This window comes from Siphateles boraxobius, unplaced genomic scaffold (assembly GCF_051911475.1).
Source record: "Siphateles boraxobius isolate OS27281-9 unplaced genomic scaffold, OSU_SipBor_1 1, whole genome shotgun sequence".
Classification (NCBI taxonomy): Eukaryota; Metazoa; Chordata; class Actinopteri; order Cypriniformes; family Leuciscidae; genus Siphateles; species Siphateles boraxobius.
This window is the reverse complement of record NW_027508699.1, coordinates 4,374,269-4,398,824: the sequence shown is the minus strand read 5'-3', so window position 1 is coordinate 4,398,824 and position 24,556 is coordinate 4,374,269. Positions and strand designations below refer to the sequence as shown.

Below are 24,556 nucleotides of genomic sequence, written 5' to 3'. Positions count from 1 at the left end.
CCACCTAAAAAAAAAACTTTTATTTTTTCAGTTTGTTGAATTTTTTACACTCATATTTTGAGTCTGTAAAAAAGCACCAATGCTAAAGTTTTCTATGTTTCCTAATCATTTAACAACATGTATTCTTTACTTCAATGAGCTCATTGTTTCTGCCTTAACTTAATGCATTGTTTAACAATGAAACTGAATGAAAATTAATTGAAATGCATTACACACAGTCACCCCTGATAACAGATCACTCTAAATTGTAATTTAGACACATGCATTTTCTGTAAAGCTGTAAAGCTTTCAATATGTTTTGTGAAAAATGCTATACAAATAAATGTGAATTGAATTAAATACAGGCTACTGGGGTGCGGGATATATGCCTCGCGCTCAGCACACATGAAGCTTGTGCAAAGCACTGGCAAAAGTAGCCTAATGATTATGGATGTGTCGGGAAACGATAGCAAGGAGATATTTTAATTGTTTATTAATGAACAAGTGTTTACTAAACGTGTTGGCTGCAAAGATGATTATTGCGAATTTGCGATGCTGACTCGTCATCCCCGCAGTAGTGAACGCGCGCTCGCCTATATGGATTAGGTAATCAAACTATTTATTTCTAATTGTTTCGTTTAAAAGTAGACATATTTAGAACATATATAGAACTATTTCTCATGTCTGTGAGGCAAGTATCCTATACGCTGAGTTTTGGTTTATATGTGACGCGCTCCAGTTCTTGTAGTCGAAGGCTGATAAACTTTCTACTCTCGAGTGTATTCTGTGCGCTAAGTGCCTTATAAGATTTACCGTGTTACCGGTCTTGGCAGCAATTATCTTGTCGAATTGCATCGTGTGCTTATGGCATCGAGTCGGGTACATGGGTACACTTTTCATCATTTCCACATATTTTCTATCTATCTGGGTTGGACGCTTACACACACACACACTACAGCCTCACGTGCGATGAGCCACGTCTCTGGGCAGCCGCGTAAACTAGTGTTTTTCCGCCACAGCCAATCATGCTGCATGTTTATTGTTTCACTGACGTTGACGAGATTAACCACTTAGGTACCGAAACTTGGTACCGAAAAACAAGACATGTTTCGATACTCGGTAGTTTCGAGGCAATTCGGTCGGTACCTAAAAAGTACCGAACTCGGTACCCAGCCCTAATTATAAGTTAATAATACATTGAAGCATTAGCATGTAGCCTTCAAACATAGCTTCAAAAAGAATCACATTGTCAGTAATAGAAGAAAGTCAACTGTAAAGGCTTGAAGCTACTTGAAGTCTTTGTTTTCTTTTTCTTGTCAGTGCTGCGGCAACAGGATTATAACTCTGCATTTACACGACACAGATTTTTACTTGTCCTAAAAACATATTCACTGGCCCAACCCCAAAAAAACATGAGGGAAAAAAAATGTATTGTTAAAAGTTAACAATAACAATATATATATATATATATATATATATATATATATATATATATATATATATATGTTTTTTTTGTTTTGTTTTTCACCACCTATCACCAACTATTTATATTATCAAATTTGAGAATCGTTCTTGATAAGCTTACTTGGTTCTGTAGCTGGGCGATCTTGTCATTATTTTGACTGATTTTCCTCAAGTCTTCCAGTTGCTCCTTCAAAGTAGACACTAGAGAAAAGGAAATTGACAACACGCACATAAAAAAGGATTTAATACTGGGAGGGGGGATGCTTCATCTTTCCTTATAACAAGTTAACAGAGCAATGAAATGTGTATTTTACAGACCTATTTGGCACTTGGGTGAATTATATTCATGTTAGGGCTATTGTCCTGTTTCCATTAGCTAATTTACAGACTGTCATAGTCATAGATCAGACATATAACTGCTCTTTGCTGGATGTGGTTTTCCACAGAACATTTAATAAACTGCAGTGCCCAACTCAAAAGCCTGTTTAAGGCTGAGTTGTTTAAGAGCTGAATACAAAGGCATTTTTCAATACCAAGAACGCAGAGTACGACTGGGCAGTACGGCCTCCTGAAGACAGGAGGATGCAGGGACTTTAGTACGGTGCTGTTTCGAAATGTCACTCCCCGTAACATGTTCACTCCCCTGCTTCTGATTGGTGTCAGTGGGGCTGCTGCCTGCCTATCTCTAAAGCCCACACCCAATCCTAACCCTCATAGGAAGCAGCAGAAGAGTCATAGGCCTTTTATCAATACGCTTCCTCAAGAACACAAGTACAGAGAATGCATCGAGAATAAGAGAAAAGAGAATTAAGAATTAAGCTTAAGAGAATCGAACCGAAAACACCAAAAATAGGCATGGATAATGTACATGTCCCTGTAAGCTTTGAACTTCTCTTGTTCTCACTCAAGAGACTTCCGCTGAAAGCTCGCAAATACCCGACGGCTTGTGAAAGTCTGCAGTACTTTTTATTTGGCATATTTCAAACAATTTTACAAATAATCATGTAAAATAAGATATCCAATAATAACAATAATGTAAATAAGTAAATATTTGGTTAGGTTATGATATCTGTGATGTTATGTTTTATTTATTGTGCATTGGATGGTACTGTCCCTCTGCTTAAAATGTGCTGAACGAGCCCGTTCTTTCAAGGTAGCTGGTCAAGACCAGTCTTCAAAGAGCGCAAGTCCTTTAAACTTATTTTGGAAACACGTCAACTCTGATTATCTTCACTGTATACATATTTATTACAAAATTTAAATATAATATAAAACACAACCTTGCCTCTTTTGGGGTTTTATTTTTAAACTATTAAACCTATGAATCCTCAATAAAAAGGAACGGAGCAAAAACAAATCCAGGGATTTGAACTGTATTTGGCTAGATGTGAACTTTGAATTGGAACAGTAATTGAGCAGAGACTGATGAGGTTTCACAAGTATAGACAAGAACGCATATTGAGAAATGGATCAAGATTACCATAGGAAAAGGATGGTAAAAGAAGCGTGCCATACATTTACTAGTTGAGCATTCATTTTTTTTTAAAAATCTTAAAGTTTTTTATTTTTCTTCTTTCACCATGTAATACTTTATTGACAATGCTTTGAAACAATGTTTTTTTATTTTATTACTGTGAACAAGAATATATTTGTAGGGTTATATTATAAGTTTGAAGCTAAATAAATAATAAAAAAACTGAATGATTGAATTAAAAAAACAGTCTGTGCTCTGTGAGTCTTTTTTATGTATAGCTGTTTTACTTCCACATTTGTAGTAAGGTGAGATGTATCTCATTTATTTTATTTTTTGTATTATAGAAATACATTATAACACTAAGAGGGATTTTTTTTTAAATGCAAGTCCAAATAAATAAAAATTGTTTTATGTTGTTATATTAAAATCATTTTTAAAATTAGTCATATAAATGTATTATTGAGCGAAACCTGAAGCCTTATCAAAATTAGAAAGAGACCCGACGACTCCTCACCCTCATTCTCCAGATTTCTTCGTTTTTCAGCCTCCTGGTCAGCCTTCCTTTGATGTTCTGTTGCTCGGTGCTGGATCATGATCTTTTCTTTCTCCAGTGAAGACATGTTAGCCTCCACACTCTTCCTTAGGTTACTCTGAAACACGTCAAGACAACAGAATGACTAGAAACCGAGAATTAACATAATATAAAATATAAAAGTTTCACCAGATATTGTTACATTTAACTTTAATTATCTATTGGAGCCTTGCATACAAAATACATATCCTCTTTGTTCATTTAGACACATGCTTTAGAGATTAAATCATTTCACTCACCTCCTCATCTAACTCTTTCATTATCTTGTCTAGCTTTGTATTGGATGCCCTGAGGGGGAAACGAATCAAAGAACAGATTTCAGAGGCCTGATTTTTGAATTTAACTTTAGGTTTGGATATAGGAATGAGGAGATTAAATTGGGGAAAGATGGATTGATTGTTGGTGATAGATGGATATTCACGATTTGAGATTGAAGATGGTGATTTGGGATAGGTAGATGATGTATTGTGGCTGGATGGATGAAGAGTGGTTGGGTGGATTTATGATGGATAGATGAGGCGTTTGATTGGTTTGGATCAGGTGTTTGGTTGTAGGTGGATGGATGAAGTGTTTGGTTTGTTCGGATCGGGTGTTTGGTTCTGGATGGATGATGGATGAAGTGTGTGTTTGGTTTGGATGGATGATGGATGGATAAAGTGTTTGGTTTGTCTTTATTGGGTGTTTGGTTTGGGATGGATGAATAAGGTATTTGATTGTTTTGGATAGGGTGTTTGGTTCTGGATGGATGATGAGATGTTTGATTGGTTTGGATGAGATATTTGGTTCTAGGTGGATGAATGGATAAGGTGTTTTATTTGTTTTGGAAAGGGTTTTTGGTTCTGGGTGGATAGATGGATGAAATGCTTGGTTTGTTTGGAAATGGTGTTTGGTTTTGGATGGGTGGATGGATGAGGTGTTTGGTTCTGGATGGATGGATGAGGTGTTTGGTTCTGGACGGATGGATGAGGTGTTTGGTTCTGGACGGATGGATGAGGTGTTTGGGAGGTTTTCAATGGTTGCGTGGTGTGGATGAGGTGTTTGGTTCTGGACAGATGGATGAGGTTTTTGGTTCTGGACGGATGGATGAGGTGTTTGGTTCTGGACGGATGGATGAGGTGTTTGGTTCCGGACGGATGGATGAGGTGTTTGGGAGGTTTTCAATGGTTGCGTGGTGTGGATGAGGTGTTTGGCTCTGGACGGATGGATGAGGTGTTTGGGAGGTTTTCAATGGTTGCGTGGTGTGGATGAGGTGGTTGGTTCTGGACAGATGGATGAGGTTTTTGGTTCTGGACATATGGATGAGGTGTTTGGTTCTGGACAGATGGATGAGGTATTTGGTTCTGGACAGATGGATGAGGTGTTTGGTTCTGGAATTGAGGTGTTTGGGAGGTTTTGAATGGTTGCGTGGTGTGGATGAGGTGTTTGGTTCTGGATGGATGGATGAGGTGTTTGGGAGGTTTTGAATGGTAGCGTGGTGTGGATGAGGTGTTAGATTGGTTTAGACGGACAGATGAATGGTTGGGTAAGGTTATTTGGGTGGATGGGCAAACAGACAGATAAACACCTGCACTTCTGCTCCATCTCGTCTCTCAGCTGCATCTCACTGTGAAGTTTTTCTTCTAGCTGATAAATTCTCTTCTGAAGATTCTCCAACTGAGAGATCAGAAAAACACAATTAATTATCCTCACAGTTTAAGACACAGATTCACTATTATAATGCTATAAACTCTTTAATTTAAAGTCTCTGTTTAGAGGTTCTCACGTGACTCTTATCTTCCTTTGTTGAGCTACGTTTGTCACTCTTTATAGTTGATTCCCGAGGAAACCTGATAGGGAGAAAATAAATTTTTTTTTTTCACTTTTACCAATCTAACACAAACACCTGGGATCTAAGCACTGACTGCCTGTACTCACTGGTTATTGCTGTAGTAGGTGAAACCCACAAACGGAAGCTGGTTGCCTACAAACGCTTTAGGAATGGGGAATGTCTCCTCCTCCCCTCGATCTTCCTCAATGTCGTCAAAGTTGCTTGTGTCTACATCACTGCTTAACTCCGGCACCACTGGAGCAGCCGCTACATGCAACAATAAAGTAGTACATTTTAATGAGAACAAACAATGAATGCTACAAATGCAAAAAGTAAACTCTGATGAAAGGAAGGTACAATTTCAGTTCAGTTGTTCTTGGTATATTTGTGTCTCTACTCAGAATCAGATGGACAGCATGCCCAAAAAATATAACAGTGCTGAAAACTGGTGAATACAATTCCAATGGAGTAAATTTGGCCAGGACACCAGGGTTACACATCTACTCTTTTTCGAGAAGTGCCATGGGATTTTTAATGACCACAGAGAGTCAGGACCTCGGTTTAACATCTCATCCGCAGGACGGTGTTTGTTTCAGTATAGTGTCCCCGTCACTACACTGGGGCGTTAGGACCCACACAGACCACAGGCTGAGCGCCCCTTGCTGGCCTCACTAACACCTCTTCCAGCAGCAACAGTTTTCCCAGGAGTCTCCCATCCAGGTACTGACCCGGCTCAACCCTGCTTGGCTTCAGTGGGCGAGCAGTCTTGGCCTACAGGGTGATACGGCTGCTGGCATTTGTGACTGTTCTGTTTATAACACTTCCTTCTGCCAGTTGGTGGTGCTATGACTGTGATTCACTCACAATAGTCACATTCGTGAGATGAGCCATCATTACCAAACCTACAGCTCAATTTTGATGTAAATCACTCAGTCCATACAGAATATTTCAGACACTCCAACAGGATTTCTTTTGTAATTTTGTCTGGCTCAGTAAGACAATTGTGGGTGGAGTTAGTGTAAATAGCCTCTGCCAACAAGGCAGGCTATTTGCACTTGGTGTGAATAGATACCGTTGAATCTTAATATAGAGAAGCACACTAGACAATACACAATGGATTCTATTGCACACGTGTTTATATTTTCTAAAGGAAATGTGAGAGTTTGCCATGGACTTATGCAGGTGCTAAAAGGTTCCCATGGGGTTTTAGTGCATTGCTGTGTTGTTGCTAGGGTGTTTTGGGTGGTTGCATTAAAACTCTACTTCAGTGATTTGTGTCGCCAGATTTACTAACAGCTAACAGATTACTAACAGATTTACCAGCGCAAACCCTTTTTGGCGTTAAAAAACTACTGTCAGGATTTACTAAAGACAAAAATTAGTGCTGAAAAGGCACGGACAGGGTTATTTTTGTGGCTTTCCTTATTGTATATGCATTTGTAAGAGTTTCTCTTTCAGATGCATTTTAATGGGTGGAGACTTTATAAATTAATGATGCAAGGTAATTTACTAAGGTCTGCGCTATTCAATTCACTGGTATTTGCGCCATTATTTACCGCTCCAAAAAGCATGTCTTTGGGTACGTTTACACGACAACGATATGCTTAAAACAGAGAAGTTTTTTCTTTGAGTTTTCCGTATACAGTCGGACACCATTGTGAAATCAATCCCGATTTACACGGATCCACAAAAACGAATAAAACGCTGTATTTGCTGCCAGGCCATTAGATGGCGATGAAACACTATAGACTGAACACGTAACATGCATGTGCATGACGTCATCGTCTTCAGAGATTCACGTTTTTGTTGTTTAAATGGAGACTGTTTTCAAAAGTTTGAAACTCTCTCACTGAAGAGCTCAACTCAACCCTCATGTTCTTTCAACCTGTGTGCATTTCTTTTTCCGTGGAAAATTAAAGAAGATATTTTAAAATGTCTTAAAATTAGGTTTTTTTTTGGTCTATATAATTAAAGTCACTGGGGTCCAGTGTTGTTTTTGACCCCAGTGTCTTTCATGCCATAGTTTCTTACAGTAGATAGTTTCAAAGATAAAAGACAAGAATCAAAAAGGTCAGAATTTTGAAAAGGTAACTAAGCTGGCAGATCTGAGGTTCAGAAACTCAACTCACTCTCTCTGATGTTCTCCCACGCCCACTGGTCGTTCTTGAAAAAACCGTGTCGCTTGATTTCATCTACTCCATTGCGTCCTAACCGCACTTCCCTGGTGAGAGATGAGATGAGATGAGATTAGCACAGTGTATTTTGACTTAACATGCTTTCATTCAATCCCTGATATGCACCTGACCGGTGCTGAAAACACTTACTATATATTATTTGTAGTTTAAACGTATTTTTCGTATGCAAACCTGTCGGTGAGGAAAGCACAGATGAGGTTTTTTGCATCCTTTGAGATGTCGCTGTCCTCGGGGAAGGTCAGGGCATTCTTGTGATTCATGATCTTGCTGTAGGTGCCCACCAGAGAGTCAGCATAGAATGGCGTGTCACCTGAGGATACATTTAACAACACATAACACTTATTATATTAATGCTTCCTCTATCCCAAGCTTTGTGATCCCTCCATCTGTTGGGAAGTCCTGCATTCTTAGGAATGTGTCTTCGTCTTTCGAGTTTAATTTCTAAGAATTTAACCTGGAGCCAAAATGAACGAACAGCTACTCTTGTGCTTCTGCCAAGACCTTCCCTCTTGATGTAGGGATCTACGCTCGGAAGTGTAGCTTTTAATAGAAAACTTTTATGGTAATTTGCAACATGAGGATTCTAAACAAAGCCGTTTGAATGAGATGTGACGAGATAAAAAGACTGGGCGCCATAAAATAATACGAATAATAAGAGAACATGTCTTTCTAATGAGCTGTCCTTGCACAAACACTATGGACTCCTATTCACCAACAAATGGCTTATAACCTGGTTATTTAATTAAATCACACAAATTACCGGTTTATACATCAATCAAGAAATTAACACTCCTTAAGCTGTCAATCACGTCTGCTCTTCTGCGAAAACTGTAGTTATAATAACTGAAGCTGACTACACTACACAATGAATCTCTTGTTTTCATCGAGTTTGCACTTCATTGATGATAATGAGAGGTCGCTGAGCTCAAACTCGAATGAAACTGTTCTGAGCAGCGGATTCTGAATAACTTAAACACCTATTATTGGCCATTATGTTTAGGCGTTCAAAACCACAAGGTAAACATTAACCTTAATGCTCTTCAAAGAGCAAACTCAAATATACTCTGGAACTAAATACGAAAACTAAATTTAGTTGATGTTTGTAGGGCTGTGAAACGATTAATCGCGATTAATCACATCCAAAATAAAAGTTTGTTTACACATATATTATGTGTGTGTACTGTGTATAATTATTTTGTATATATAAATACACACACATGCATGTATATATTTAAGAAAATATTTATATATAAAATATTTAAATTTATATATATTATACAAATATTTCTTATGTATATATTTTTTTAATTAAATGTACACTATGTGACTTTTGACCTTCTAGCGGTTAAAAAGCAAAACCGCATGCATTTTGTGGAAGAATATTGTTTTGGTTGTGCTTTGGCTCTGCGGGACTGCGGATGAATATGACCCTTCACGTTAGATAAAGTTTTACAATGAACTCTTTTTTTTGAGAGCTACATATGGCACTTTATCTGCGCAATAAAACACCTTACCCACCCCTAAAATACAACATCAGATCTCGCCATCAACAAAAAGCCAAGCCAATGTTGATTCTTGTTTTATTACGAACTCTTTCTCGCTCGTTGTGACGAGTAACCTCTGATTGAGTGGAATCAACCACTCAATTCATAGGCAAATATATTGGCGTATCTTTTTTCTGCATGTCATGTGCAAAAAACAAACAAAGGTGATGACATATTAATTAATGTGGTGACGAAATTGACATTTAGCATATAAATCCATGTATGGGAAACGGACTACCACTTTAATGCTCCCATGAAAATCAAACCAACTTTTCGTAACACAGGAATCATCTATAATACAGTGTAGTACAGTGTAGCCTGTAGTAAAACGCAAGCACATGACATCTATTATGCTGCTTGAATTTGTTCTGAATAACAAACATATTCACATAAGCTAAATTTGCTCCTGTGAATATGAATTCTTTTACCTAGTGTGTTTCTCTTAGATTACCCACTGACTGCAACCGTCAAGTCTAGCCCACTGGCATTGACTAATACTCGTGAAAATGAAACCTTCCCCTGATAATCTTGGTGTAAAAGCTGCAAATGCGAGACAGATGCTAAACTCACCAACGAGCATCTCATAGAGGAAGACCCCCACAGACCACCAGTCACACTCTCGGCCATAGTAGCCGTCTCCTCCCTGCGACTTCAGTACCTCTGGAGAAATATAGTCTGGAGTTCCCACTGCTGTGTCACATCGTACCATCCCATCCTGACAGGAGGAAAACAACAGAATATAGTCTACGGCAGAACTCAAACAACACTAAATGTGACTGAACTACTTTGTAGGGATGGTTCAGGATGTCATTCACCAACTGACTTGTTCATTTTTTGAGGTTGAATAGCTTTTGATGTAGATATTGATGTAGATTATTGATTTGATTTTAATATTTTTTAGTAATGGTGCTTTAAAGGTATGCTCTGTGAGACTGAAAGCTGTCATTTCATTCAGTAAAAAGGATCATTTACATTTTTTAAATGTTGACTTACAGTTGTTTTGATAATATGATGGTGGGTTATTCTTGGGTCATAGCAAAGTAGAGAAGCTAAAAACATTTTTTATTACATCATATGATGAATGACAATTATTGTTACCTCGTCTGTATGTCAAATGCAGATTCTTGAACACAGCGCCCATGACTTTATAACTGTCTAGTTAAGTTATAAATCTGAATAGTTTTGTTTTCCCTTTAAGCAATTGCTGAATTTTTTAATTTCCATTAAACATCAAGTAAGAACAGTATGGGGTTATAATTGATGTCATATTCCCAAATAAGAGATTCATAGACAGTTTAATTTACTATATATATATATATATATATATATATATATATATATATATATATATATATATACAGGTCATTCTCAAAAAATTAGCATATTGTGATAAAGTTCATTATTTTCCATAATGTAATGATAAAAATTAAACTTTCATATATTTTAGATTCATTGCACACCAACTGAAATATTTCAGGTCTTTTATTGTTTTAATACTGATGATTTTGGCATACAGCTCATGAAAACCCAAAATTCCTGTCTAAAAAAATTAGCATATTTCATCCGACCAATAAAAGAAGTGTTTTTAATACAAAAAAAAAAGTCAACCTTCAAATAATTATGTTCAGTTATGCACCCAATAGTCAATACTTGGTCGGGAATCCTTTTGCAGAAATGACTGCTTCAGTGCGGCGTGGCATGGAGGCAATCAGCCTGTGGCACTGCTGAGGTGTTATGGAGGCCCAGGATGCTTCGATAGCGGCCTTAAGCTCATCCAGAGTGTTGGGTCTTGCGTCTCTCAACTTTCTCTTCACAATATCCCACAGATTCTCTATGGGGTTCAGGTCAGGAGAGTTGACAGGCCAATTGAGCACAGTAATACCATGGTCAGTAAACCATTTACCAGTGGTTTTGGCACTGTGAGCAGGTGCCAGGTTGTGCTGAAAAATGAAATCTGTATCTCCATAAAGCTTTTCAGCAGATGGAAGCATGAAGTGCTCCAAAATCTCCTGATAGCTAGCTGCATTGACCCTACCCTTGAATAAAACACAGTGGACCAAAACCAGCAGTTGACATGGCACCCCAGACCATCACTGACTGTGGGTACTTGACACTGGACTTCAGGCATTTTGGCATTTCCTTCTCCCCAGTCTTCCTCCAGACTCTGGCACCTTGATTTCAGAATGACATGCAAAACTGAGCAACAGTCCAGTGCTGCTTCTCTGTAGCCCAGGTCAGGTGCTTCTGCTGCTGTTTCTGGTTCAAAAGTGGCTTGACCTGGGGAATACGGCACCTGTAGCCCATTTCCTGCACACGCCTGTGCACGGTGGCTCTGGATGTTTCTACTCCAGACTCAGTCCACTGCTTCCGCAGGTCCCCCAAGATCTGGAATAGGTCCTTCTCCACAATCTTCCTCAGGGTCCGGTCTCCTCTTCTCGTTGGGCAGCGTTTTTTTGCCGCACTTTTTCTTTCCCACAGACTTCCCACTGAGGTGCCTTGATACAGCACTCTGGGAACAGCCTATTTGTGCAGAAATTTCTTTCTGTCTTACCCTCTTGCTTGAGGGTGTCAATGATGGCCTTCTGGACAGCAGTCAGTTCGCCAGTCTTACGCATGATTGCGGTTTTGAGTAATGAAACAGGCTGGGAGTTTTTAAAAGCCTCAGGAATCTTTTGCAGGTGTTTAGAGTTAATTAGTTGATTCAGATGATTAGGTTAATAGCTCGTTTAGAGACCCTTTTCATGATATGCTAATTTTTTGAGACAGGAATTTTGGGTTTTCATGAGCTGTATGCCAAAATCATCAGTATTAAAACAATAAAAGACCTGAAATATTTCAGTTGGTGTGCAATGAATCTAAGATATATGAAAGTTTAATTTGTATCATTACATTGTGGAAAATAATGAACTTTATCACAATATGCTAATTTTTTTAGAAGGACCTGTATATATAATATTGTCCTCATATTGTGATGGTTTAATTGAACTTGTCGGTCATTGAAAACAAATATCACTCCGGACAACACCTTTAGCCTCTATTGTACACAGTATTACAGGAATATACTGTACAGTACTGTGCTAAAAAGGTACAATCAGATGCTTCACAAAAGCACTAGTTAGCATAAACTAACAATTGAATACACTTCTAAAGTATTTATTAATCTTAATGTTCATTTTTACATTTACTACTACATTATTAAAATCAAAAGTTGTATCTGTTAATATTATTTAATGGACTTGAGCTGACATGAACTAACAATGAACAGCTGTATTTTTATTATACAATGTTACCAAAAACTAAGTATGCTCATTCTAGTTAATGTTTGGTAATGCATTAACCTATGTTAAGTAATGGGAACTTATTGTGAAGTGTTACCATTTATTATACAACAATATGGTTATCAGATCTAGGAATTCTACACTGAGCATACACGCACACACACCACAATGACTTTTATGAAAATGTGTAGTTTCGCACATCTCTAGTACCTTGTTCATTTTCATGCAGGTCCCAAAGTCTGCCAGCTTCAAGTGGCCTGCCTTGTCTAGCAACATGTTGTCAGGCTTCACGTCCCTAAGACCAATGTTAACACACGCATATTGGTTATCTTCAAAATTTCCAGCAGGCAAGCACGACCACAAAAAGTGAAAGTGCAGTTTGATGTGGGAGTGAGACCTGTGAATGAAGCCCATGGAGTGGATGCCGTCCAGTGCCAGCACAACCTCAGCAGTGTAGAAACGTGCCCACTTCTCAGGCACATCATAGTTGCTCATCAGGTTGACCAGGTCTCCACCTGGCATATACTCCATCACCATGTAGAGGTAGCGGTTGTCTTGGAATGCATAAAACAGCTGGATGACACAGAAAAGAAAAAAATGATACATGCATACATCTTAATGAGCATCTCAACTGTTTATGTTCACTTAATAAACATCTGACTGTTTGCAAGCAAACTTCCCAATATGGGCATTTCCAAGCGCAAGAGTTCAATTCAGTATTCATGCGTATTCTGCACAGAAAACTTCTCTTTCTCGTCTTCTTACGCTTGATTATTTCATTTGGCGAGGCTTAAACTTTCGTGACGATGCATTACTGGCCCATCAACTGTCCCGAGAGTCGTTCATGTTTGTTCGTGTTCTCACAACATTGCATTGCTAGAATTCATAAAAACCTAACCGACCAACTGGCGAATAGGGCTGTCAAAATGGCCAAAAAGCTACATTTGAAATTCTTGCTTAAGGCGAGACACTACAGGTGAATATGGTAATTTTTGTAACTATCACCATGAAACTTTGCCAGTTGATTACCTACATTAAGATGAGAAAAAAATTTATTACAAGTTTTCTGTAATTTAATGTCTAAATATGCAAATGAGGCATTGTCTAATTAAATATGCACTATTTTGCATATATTTTAAAAAACGAAATCTGAGTATTGGACAAAGCCAGGTTCAAAATTATTTTTTCATTGTGTTCACATATTAGATGGGGAAAAAATTACAGAGGGATTTATGGATATCTACTTTTGTTATCCTGTAAATGAGAATATACTGCCAATAGCCTTAAAAAAATGATTTTCGCCATGTTTTTTGGAATAAAATGTTATATAAATCAGGCTAGGAATAATATATTTACAAATCCCTCTATAAATGTCTTCATAATATAACTAGGTACAAGACTGGAAAGTTTGGTGTATATAGGTGCTACTGAACTGGAGATTTCGGACTTTGAGTACGATAGAAAAGTCATTTTGAGAAAACGGGCTTTAAAGATTTAGCATCAGCCAATAAGATTGCGCATTTAGAGTAAAATCCCCCCTATTACTTTCACAATTGGTTGCTGATAAAAAAGGAAATGACCATATTTGGATCGGGCAGTATTGTACAGGAGAGAGAGAGCTTTCTAACGGTGTGTGTGATGACAGGGTGCAGAGGGATGATTTATAATGACAAGTTTTGATGAATTTATGAGAAATCTACAGTCGCAAACAGACAAAGTGTGGTAAAATAAAGACCTAAATGTGTATTTCAGACTTTTTTTCCACCACAAGTCTGAAAGAAGACATGTTATTGGAGACAAATATCCCAAAATCTCAAAATTGACCAGTGAAAAAAACGATGTTTTTGCCTGCCGTGTCTCGCCTTAAATATCAGCAAAATTCAAATTATATTCTAATTCTAAAGGCAATACTTCATGTTAGAGGAAGTATTGTTTTGTCTCCCATGCCCAAAAGAGAGCGCAAACGAACGCAATAAGCAAATATAAACCAAATCGAGCATTGCCTCTTTTATTGAAATGAAATGACATTCACATTTTAAAGCGCATTAACTTTTGAAACAACTGTTATAATTTCCTTAATGTGCATGCAAGGAAAATTAGGTTACAATAGTGTATAAAATGTGCATCAGTAACCGGAAAAAACACGCTTCAACACAGCGTAGTGAACTACATGAACCATTCAGAAACAATCCACTTCTACTAACTACATCTACATATTGTTCGTCAAAAACAGCAGATGGTCAACTTGATCTGCGGCGAGTGCTAATAAGCGCTTGTTGTTGACAATGTTTCCAGCTGATGTGAATGTGCCAGGGGTTTTTTTTATTAGACAAATATTCGATTTTAATGTGAAATTTGATTTTTATTTGACAGCCCTACTGGTGACTGACACAATTTGCTCACCAACGATGATCTAGACTCGCATCTGACGCTTGGCGAGTGTTCATTTTATACATATACAACATCATGCTCAAGAATACGACAAAATGGGTAACACTTTACAATAAGGTTCATTAGTTAACATTAGTTCATGTATCAACTAACATGGACTAACAATGAGCAATACATTTGCTAACTAACATTAACATTTACAAAGATGAACTAATATAGAGTTAATCTTTGTAAATGTTAGTTAAAAAAATCCAGCTGTTCATTGTTTGTTCATGTTAGTTCACAGTACATTAACTAATTTAAACAAATACAACCTTTGACGTTAATAATGTATTAGTAAATGTTATAATTAATAAATGCTGTAGAAGTATTGTTCAGTGTTAGTTCATGTTGACTAAGGTAGTTAATTAATGTTAACTAATTAATCAATTGTACAGTGTTATCACAATATTTTTAAGAAAGCATGAAAAAAAATAAACTTAACAAGATCAATGGCAACAAAAACAATAAGCTTTATGCCGAGGGTCACATGAACAAACAGGAAAACATGTCTCATCGTATCCGCTCGTCGGAGAAAGTGTTAGCAGACATACGAAATGATGGCGATATCTATGCACTTTTAAGCTAATCAGCTGACCTAGCTAGCTATTTTTATTGATGCCATTTTATTCAACTTAAATACCCAAATTTTAATGGGAAGAAGAAAAAAAACTTTTATATTTTACTTCTTAAAAAAGGCGGTTATGGCTCATCATTCGTAGCTGCAAAAGACCTGAAGTTTGTTGCACATAACCTGAATATAATGTATTCAGTTTTTAAATCTGTTTTTATATTAACTTAGAGAGCAACTAGACATCCATCCACATTCAAGACAAATCACACAGCTGATTATGATTAATAATCATAATTGATCAATTGATTCATACCTGTACTACCCAACTACTGTTGGCAAAGGCCATAATATCTCTCTCTTCCCAGAAGAAAGCAGAGTCCGACCTCTTGATCATCTCAAACTTGCTGAGCAGCTTCATGGCGTACACTTTCCTCGTGGCTTTGTGCCGAACCTACAGAACAGGAAGACAGGGAACATGAATGGAGCTTGTTATGTACTTTACCTTCACTGAACTATGACACACTAAGGAAACAATATAGAAAATAACACTCACAGGATTTCTACTGTATTCACACTGATGGAAAGTTAAAAATGTAAGGCAAAAACAAACTGCACATGTAGAAGTGCTGGACAGTATGACCAAAATCTAGATTCTTGCAGTCCCACTGTATTTTTTTCCATTCACTTATAATTGCTTATTTTTCTGTCAGCAAGGGTGCACGTAGTAGTACACAAATAAAGTAAAAGAACTAATAGCTTTCCTGATAAAATATTACTCCAGTAAAAGTACTCGTATTCATTTTACTTGAGCACAAGTATAAAAGTAATCTATTTGTAATGTACTTAAGTATTAAAAGTAAATACTGACAGATGAACCGTGATTATTTACACTAGTAAATTAGTGCAGACAAAAGACAATCTGCAAAAAAGCAAAAGTTTAATTTTATTAGCAAAACTTAAAAACAAAAAAATCGAAATATTAAGCTTAATATACTAAAATATCAATTTAAGAAACTCAAACTATTTAAGTGTACAAAAAAGTAGGGCTGTGAACCAATTAATCACATCCAAAATAAAAGTTTGCGTTTAAACATTATGCGAGTACTGTGTGCATAATTATTTTATATACATATTTTTTTTTCTTCTTTTTTCCCCCCTAAATATATATTAGGGGGATAATGATATATATATATATATATATATATAATCTAAACAACCTTTTATTTTGGATGCCGTTTCACAGCTCTACGAATAAGTATAAAGAATATACCATATTCTATTTTAAACAAATGTTTGGCAACCACAGCTACCAGTGATTTTACAGTTAATTTAATGGGACTTTTTTTTGTACAGTTTTTTTCACATGTGTCGTATGGGGCAAAATACGTCAAAAAAAAAAACGCTATACTGTTTTATACTGTATAACTTGACATTTGCAGGATCTGAGCACTTTTCATTCAAGAATGGTTGTCTTCATGACTTCAGTCAGCTGCGAGTCATTTTCTCCCTCAGCAAGAACGGTTTCATTGAAGAGATGGAGACACTAACATAGTGTTCACCAGACAAGGCATCAGTGAGCTCCTGAAGTGTCCTCAACAACTCGTTCACAGTCTCCAGCAAATTCATGTCCTGCTAGCTTTCAACACCTGACTTATTTGATGTACTGTAGCGGCTGAGCGTCTCCCAGCTGTTAACAGACTGTTATGCTAGCTGACTGGCTAGCAATACCCAACATGCCATTTGGCAGTGTAATTCTGCAAACGTACACTTTTTATAATTAGCTAAATGCTACACCTGCTCAGCATTTCTCATGTAAACATTCTTTATTGTAATGTACTCTATGTAATCATAATCATAAATTTATTTGCTTCATGTTTCATGTTTAGTGTTCGGCACATGTCAGAACATGGATGTCTATGTTGAACCTTTGTCATCAGAAGTCAGAAGTATATGATCACGCATGTACGTCATACTAATAAGTCCTGGAAGACAGGCAATAGAATAAATTGATGATGATTCTTTCTAAAGAAATATGAAGCAAACATATTTGAAAACATCATTATTTTTCCTAATATGCACACTTTTGGGCTAAATGCCCCAATGGTTTTTTGTGTTCACAAAAAAATATCAATATCTATCAAATGGTTTAGCATGTTGATAGATTTATCATAAATAGAACTCATAAAATGTCCAAAATCCTTCTAATGATAAGACCGTTTGTCAAGATGAATAAGAATGCCATGGTAAAAGCTCTTCATGATGAGCAGCGTCACATAGTTTCAGCTAAGCATCCAGTATGGTAGTATATCAAAAATACATATCATAAGTGGAATTAAAACTGGCACTAATGTATTATGTAAAAAAAAAAAAAAAAAACTCTGAGAGGTACAGTTACTACGCAAATGTTAAAGGTACTGGTAAAAAGTAACAAAAAAAATGTATGTAATTCTAGGTAATGGTATATACAGTATGACAGCATTAAAACCAACCGGTAATGGTAGTGACAAGTGGCCAAGGCCGATATATCAGCTGATATTTGGCATTTAAAATGTCCGCTTTTCTGTTTGGCCGATGTGTTGGAAGTGGGACTTTTATTTTGACAGTGCACCGGACCTTTACTTTGCCGGTCGGTCCTGTGAATTCAACGCTGACAGGAGAGTTCAGCTTCACTGGAGACGCGCGATCGTCAAACTTCAAACCCTCGATTTTAAACTATGCTGCGCTATATCCAGTTCCCCACTCATAAGTAAAATTAGTGTTACCTTGTCTTTATAAAAATAAAAAAAAAGGATTCCCAGTGTGCACAAACTTAGTTACAGTGTTTACTTGCTTTTTATTGATATTTTTTCAAACAACTTCTTTTTTTTGTGAAAAACGCCAACACAGAATCAAGAAGTTGCCATCTAAAGTAAGTGTTTATATTAGAGATTCTTTTTTTCTTTCTTTTTTTATTAATTAAAAAAAATATATATCGGCTTAATTTCGGCCATCCTGCTCTCTAAGATATCGGCATCGGCCATAAAAGAAAACAATATCGGTCCACCACTAGCAGAGACAACAGCATAAAAGACGACAATAGGCGATACACTTACCAGTTGTACTTCGCCAAATGCCCCTCTTCCTATGACCTTTACCACTTCATAGTCCTCTGCTCTCATACGCAGCTCCCGAATCTTGCTGATTGTGTCCTTATCTAGAAACAAACACACATATGCACAATATAACCCTGAGCTGAAAGAGCCAATCAAGGGGACGATTTTATAAAGTGCTTTGGAGATTCTGATTTTGTGAATAAAGTGAAAAATGATGTTTTTTGCACAAACAAAGCACTCATGTCACTTCATTAAACCACTGGAGTCACATGGACTCCTTTAATGATGTCTTTACTACCTTTCTGGGGCTTGAAAGTGGTAGTTACAAAGGCAGTCAATGGAGGGACAGAAAGCTCTCAGATTTGATCAAAAAGATCTTCGTTTGTGTCCCGAAGATGAACGAAAGTCTTACAGGTTTGGAACGACATGAGGGTGAGAAATGAATGACAGAATTTACATTTTTGCGTGAACTATCGCTTTAATGCTGCATCACAGGCCGTATCATTCCTGTGCTTCATTAGAGCACATCACAGTCCTAAACCCTGGACTAACTGATCGCAGCGCACTCTCAGTGTCTGCACACAGTATCAGCTGCCGGTTGGTCCAGCGCGACACCGAATGGCACGTTTTGCCACGAGGATTGTTCGGCACAATGGTGGAAAGGCAGCCAGAGTGAGTTCTTATGATGAAGTGGTTTATCAGAGTGGAGGGGGAGATTACAGAACTATATATGCACTTCTGGCTGTGCCTTTAGACAAGCATCTGCATATTGTTAAGGATCCATTAACAGAAGAGAGGAAGGAATTAGACAACCTCGCTGTAGGAGGAAGTGAAAAGGAATCCATTTAGGTGAGTTTGTGTAGTAGCGAGGGCCCTTAAGGCTTTGTCTAACACAGCGGCTCTGCTTCCCTAGGGGACAGATAACATTCACACAGATTTAGTCATCGCAGAGCAGGAGCCATTCTTTTCTTACTTGTACGAGTCACGTTTGGCACAAGTGTGCAGGGACGAGGCGGAGGGGCATCCAACAGATTTAAAAATACAGCAGAGAAACAATATGACAGCATTGTTTTATCATATTAGATTCATTTGTGTGTGTTGAAAGTTGTTATAATGCTACTCTGTGCGTTCGCTCGACGGCTACTATATGAGACACTTGTTGCACACGGCAGGAAGCTTGATCGATATTAGGCATGGTTAAACATGGTGCTCGCGGTAAACTAAGAAAATGAGATTTCAACATTAAGACTAACTGTGTTGAGCTGTATAACAATGATTAGTTTTCTGTCGATGAACGCATCCATCAACCGTTGCTCACCTGTCCAATAAAACACATAATATATTAAAGCGTCTTTGGTGTCCTGGCTAAAACTGCTTATTTCTCTGGATTTAAACATTCTTAGAAACACTTAGGATAATGTAACTACACAAATCAACAGAATATATTTTAATCCAAAAATCTTACATATTTTGCCTTTAATTTTACAAGACCTATTTAAAGTGAGAACTTTAATCCTAATAACAATTAACAACTCCTTTACTATTGGTTTACAATCCTGTGCATCATTTAGGTATGGTTAACAAGCGTTTGACAAAGGATAAAAACAATCTAACTCTTTACATGAGCTAAACAATAATAAATAGTTAACTGCAGTGACAATGAACGAATAACTTACTATTTGTATATAAAAATATGAATTAATTACAAACGAATAGTTTGCAAATGATTTATAAGTTCTTTGTTACTGTACTAAAGTGTTAATTATTGTGACTGTACTTGTATCCGCCTGTTATGCTTTTCATATTGTTTTTACATTGTTTAGGTTTAGGGCTATTCGATGCTATAAATCTAATTATTGTGCGCGTTCAAATTGAAAATCGTACCCCAACATACAGTATGTATGGAGGACCAAACCTGCAGAAATTAAAAATTAATAAATAAATGAATAAATAAACAAATTAATATGCAAATACATGTAAAAATAAATAAATAAATGACTATTTATACTTTTATTTCCTTATTTATGTATAAGTATATTTTTTTTCCACATTTATTTATAACATTGTTTTTAGAAGATAGACTACATTAAAAATGCAGTTAGCTTCTGTGTACGGATCTACAATGCATGTAATAAAATTTGGTTAATAGTGGATAATTTTGACGCGCTTCCGTGTCTGTTATCTATGGATTCTGTTCATGTGTGCCCAGACATTTTAGAAATCCCGACCTGCTGATGTTTACGGCCATGTCCGGAATAAAGAGTAGGCCTATGTATGGTAAACCTATATAGCTATATACAGTTAGGGCATATCAAAGGACATAAACCGTGTTATAAGATTTTGGCCATATTGCCCATCTCTAAGTCATTTATTTCCTGCGTGACCTGTAAAGTCACGTCCACAAACCTCTTGCGTATTGTTTGGTCACACCACAAGGTGTCACTGTGGCCTCAGTGCTTCAGTACTGCCACTCTGAGATCGATTGCTATGCCTTAGGTAAAACACGCCCCCCTCATTAGCATACTAGAGCAATAAATGTTTAAATAAATAAATGAATAAATAAATAAATGCATAAATAAATAAATGTATAAATAAATAAATGTATAGATAAATAAATGTAGACATAAATACATATATACATAAATAAATAAATGTATAAATAAATAATTGTAGACATAAATACATATATACATAAATAAATGTGAAAATAAATAAATGCATAAATAAATAAATGAAAAAATAAATAAATGTGGAAAAAATATAATTATACATAAATAGGGAAATAAAAGTATAAATAGCCATTTATTTATTTATTTTTACAATTATTCACATATTTATTAATTTATTTATTCATTTTTAATTTCTGCAGGTTTGGTCCTCCATAAGTATATGCCATAATGACAAAATTATACACCAATTGCATGACAATAAAATTGACGCCAAATGTTTCTCATCGGTGTAATGACACCAAGGGTACCTTTAGCATCTTAACAGTGATGCACAAGATACTTGATACTTCAGTTTTTGATTGGGTTTGTATCACTGATCTACAACAGAGAACTGGTTTGCTCATGACGTCATGTGCCGCCATATTGCGATTCCCACACATTCCATTTAATAGGAAATTATCAGATTTAATGAGAAAACATTACCTAACGTGTCACCATTTTATATCTGAATTCTCCATGTACATTCTTCCAATGCAGAAATAACCTTGTAAATGGTCATTTGTTTAAAGTTGGGAATTTTACCTACATATTAAAACGTTACGTATTAAATCATTACCGAAGCAAACATCAGGTCAGCAGAAGGACGGGACACCTCAGCATGTCCTACACATGTCAAAGTGCTCATTCCAGAAAATCTGAATACAGATGTACGCTGTAAGGTATGCGCATACAGCCCAATGTGCCTTGTACAGTTATTCACTAAGGTTATGTAATTATGTTGTGTTGTACAATATTGTTTTATTCGTTAAGTAATGGTAAATGTACAAAAAAGTAAAATTGGTTTAATATAGTAGAGTGCAACATAGTAACAGAGACTATTATTGTAAAATGTATTGTTTATGTGAATCAATTTCTGCAAAAAAATCCCAGATATGTTAATGCTTAGTAAAGATATTTTGCGATGAGTTAATCTAACTTGTGTTGTCAGTGTGCAGTAGACATACACATTTAATTGATTTCATACATAGTAACATTTATTGTCTATTCAAGCAGGATAAGCAAAGTAACAATTAATTTACATTTATAATAAAAACTAATCCTGTGCGACTGAAAAACAGGTGACTTTAGGACTTTAGGTTTTGGCTGTTTGACTTGAACACTTCACCGCCTGCTGGCAGATTACAATTATGAGCAATCCATCTGGTGAATGAAATCACGTCCCCCATAGATGAGTGGCTAGAATGCAATGCAATGTTGTTGCTTTTCATTTTGTTTTGGAGCAAATGGGAATGTGAAAATGATATTTGCTATGATCTCTTATTTTCTCATTTACCCTTCTATAGTTTACTTCTGCTTTCCAAACATGGAAATGTAAAAAGGATCCATTGTAGTTGCTAGGTTGTTCCGGGTGGTTGGTTACTGGCCCAAGTCCAAAGTACCCAGATAAGTCTATGGTAAATTTAGCCTGTTTATCATTTCTCAGGTCTCTGTAAGAGTAATAGCACAATAAGTGAGGCTGTTTGTGTCCGTAGCACAAATTATATTGAAGTTACAGGCCCAAGTTTACTACTTAGAGCAGTAAAAACTGTCATTCAACATTATGCCTCCGATGTAACGGTGAGAGAGAGAGATAATGACATGTGGGGGTGACAGCCATGCAGTCCCGAAAGACCTTTTGTTGAGGGAATATTTGGACAGACAAAATAGTGTCTGACTGAAAGTACTGACCCAAAAACAATCCCGCTTGCAGTTAAGCAGCCTCGAACGCTTCAGAACAAGCTCCAGACAAAATACTTACATCTATTTAAGAAGTTATCGATGCTTTTGTTTTTCCTCAGAGCCGGAAAATCAAGGTCATAAACCAGAGCATCCAAACTGTCCTGAAATGAAACAAAAAAACAAAGATTACTTCAGTGGAATGTGAATTTTGTATCTTCTGATCGGTATACTTGTGCTGCATATAATCATTATTTATCACTTTTACAGACTAGACGATAAATGTTTTTGCAAGTCATCAATGAACCATCCACACTAAAATGAATGAATTTGCAGTGTTCTCTGATAGCAGAAGCTCTAGCGTAGGTGACCTCAGTCTGTTACCACAATAAAGCACAGCATATTGTAAGCATGCTAAAAACTTGAAATTTATCATCCTCAACGCACAGCCACAACAAATATTAAAACTAAGTCAATGCACCTATATCCACAAATCATTGTTAGTTAGTTTAGTTTTATTGATGTATAGCACATTTAATAACGACAGCGTCGACCAAAGTGCTCCACAAGAGAAAAATAGATACATAAAACAAATAACAAAATTTTAAAAAAAAATCACAAACAAATAACAAAATTAAAAAATCAAAAATGTACCCATCAAATAAAAATTCACACATAGTAAAGTATTATAACAGCAATTACTCCAGCCCATAAGCAATTTTAAAATGATAAGTCTAAAGCAATGATTTAAAAACCTGAGGAGAATTGGCAGATCGTAAACACGATCTGGGTGCTGACGCTGAAAATGCACAATCTCCCTTTCAAGTTAAGTATTCGATGACCTTTGACGCCTGATGGTAAGAAAGAAGATCGGACAGGTACGATGGTGTCAAGCCTACCAGGGACTTGTACACAAACAATACCTTAAACTCCTTTCTAAACTCAATAGGAAGTTAATGCTAACTATTTAAAACAGGAGTAATACAGGAGATGTTGATCAAAGTAACCATCTGATTCTGCACAATCAAACACTAGTTGATTTAACTATTTGACTAATTGATTAACCTGTTGTTTAAATACACAACAGTAAGTGGCGGTTCATTGTTATGTGGCAGGCTTGCAGCCTTAGGCTGTGTGCGTATTATTTTTCACATCCATCTCCACACCTCATACTGACAATACAAAAAGCAAATGTGTGATCAACTGTGAATGTAAATTTATGGAACAAAAAAGTCACTGACTTTGCAAAAACCAAACAAAACATGCCTTGAGAGAGCACACTTTGATTGTGGGATGTAGTCTACCAGAATGCAGTTAGAAGAACTACCCCAAAATTCAAGATATCGGAGCAAAAAAAATGCCCTTGTGTGTTTTGGTCTTAATATTAAGAACTATTACACAAGCAAGGGTGCTTTTTTTTGCTAAAGTATTGCAATATTGATTTTCAAATGTGATTTTGATTTTATTAGGGGTGGGCATTGGCAAAATACCAGCAGAAATACTGGACTCTCTATCGTGGTTATGCTCACGTTGGCCTTGTGGTCAAAAAAACAAGTGATTTTAAACCAATACACAGCAAAAGACGACACATTTCGCTATATGCGTGCTCGTGTCTTAGAGACGTTTCTGAGCACACACACCAGAAACCGTATGCGCCGCATGCACATAAAACCGCTGCTCATTCAGCGCGAGTACTGAACGGAGTTCTTTTTAGCGCCTTATTGGGCTTGAGCGGTCAAAAA

At 36.7% G+C, this 24,556-nt stretch overlaps 1 protein-coding gene across 4 annotated transcripts in view; it reads right to left on the bottom strand.

The window, feature by feature from the left end:
• The window catches only part of rock1 (Rho-associated, coiled-coil containing protein kinase 1), a 78,473-nt gene that overhangs the window by 25,779 nt on the left and 28,138 nt on the right, over nucleotides 1–24,556 (bottom strand). For all 4 annotated transcript variants that reach the window (XR_013207969.1, XR_013207918.1, XM_077246969.1 and 1 more), the window contains exons 2-15: nucleotides 22,897–22,978; nucleotides 18,430–18,530; nucleotides 15,651–15,788; nucleotides 12,731–12,906; nucleotides 12,544–12,628; nucleotides 9,626–9,770; nucleotides 7,683–7,821; nucleotides 7,446–7,537; nucleotides 5,424–5,583; nucleotides 5,272–5,335; nucleotides 5,074–5,162; nucleotides 3,749–3,797; nucleotides 3,432–3,567; nucleotides 1,565–1,644 (exon numbers count right to left, since the gene is read on the bottom strand). Coding sequence is in view for 2 of the 4 variants with exons in the window: in XM_077246969.1 (XP_077103084.1) it covers nucleotides 1,565–1,644; nucleotides 3,432–3,567; nucleotides 3,749–3,797; nucleotides 5,074–5,162; nucleotides 5,272–5,335; nucleotides 5,424–5,583; nucleotides 7,446–7,537; nucleotides 7,683–7,821; nucleotides 9,626–9,770; nucleotides 12,544–12,628; nucleotides 12,731–12,906; nucleotides 15,651–15,788; nucleotides 18,430–18,530; nucleotides 22,897–22,978 (1,536 nt within the window). In the remaining 2 variants the exon portion in view is untranslated. The remainder of the gene's footprint in view (nucleotides 1–1,564; nucleotides 1,645–3,431; nucleotides 3,568–3,748; nucleotides 3,798–5,073; nucleotides 5,163–5,271; nucleotides 5,336–5,423; nucleotides 5,584–7,445; nucleotides 7,538–7,682; nucleotides 7,822–9,625; nucleotides 9,771–12,543; nucleotides 12,629–12,730; nucleotides 12,907–15,650; nucleotides 15,789–18,429; nucleotides 18,531–22,896; nucleotides 22,979–24,556) is intronic.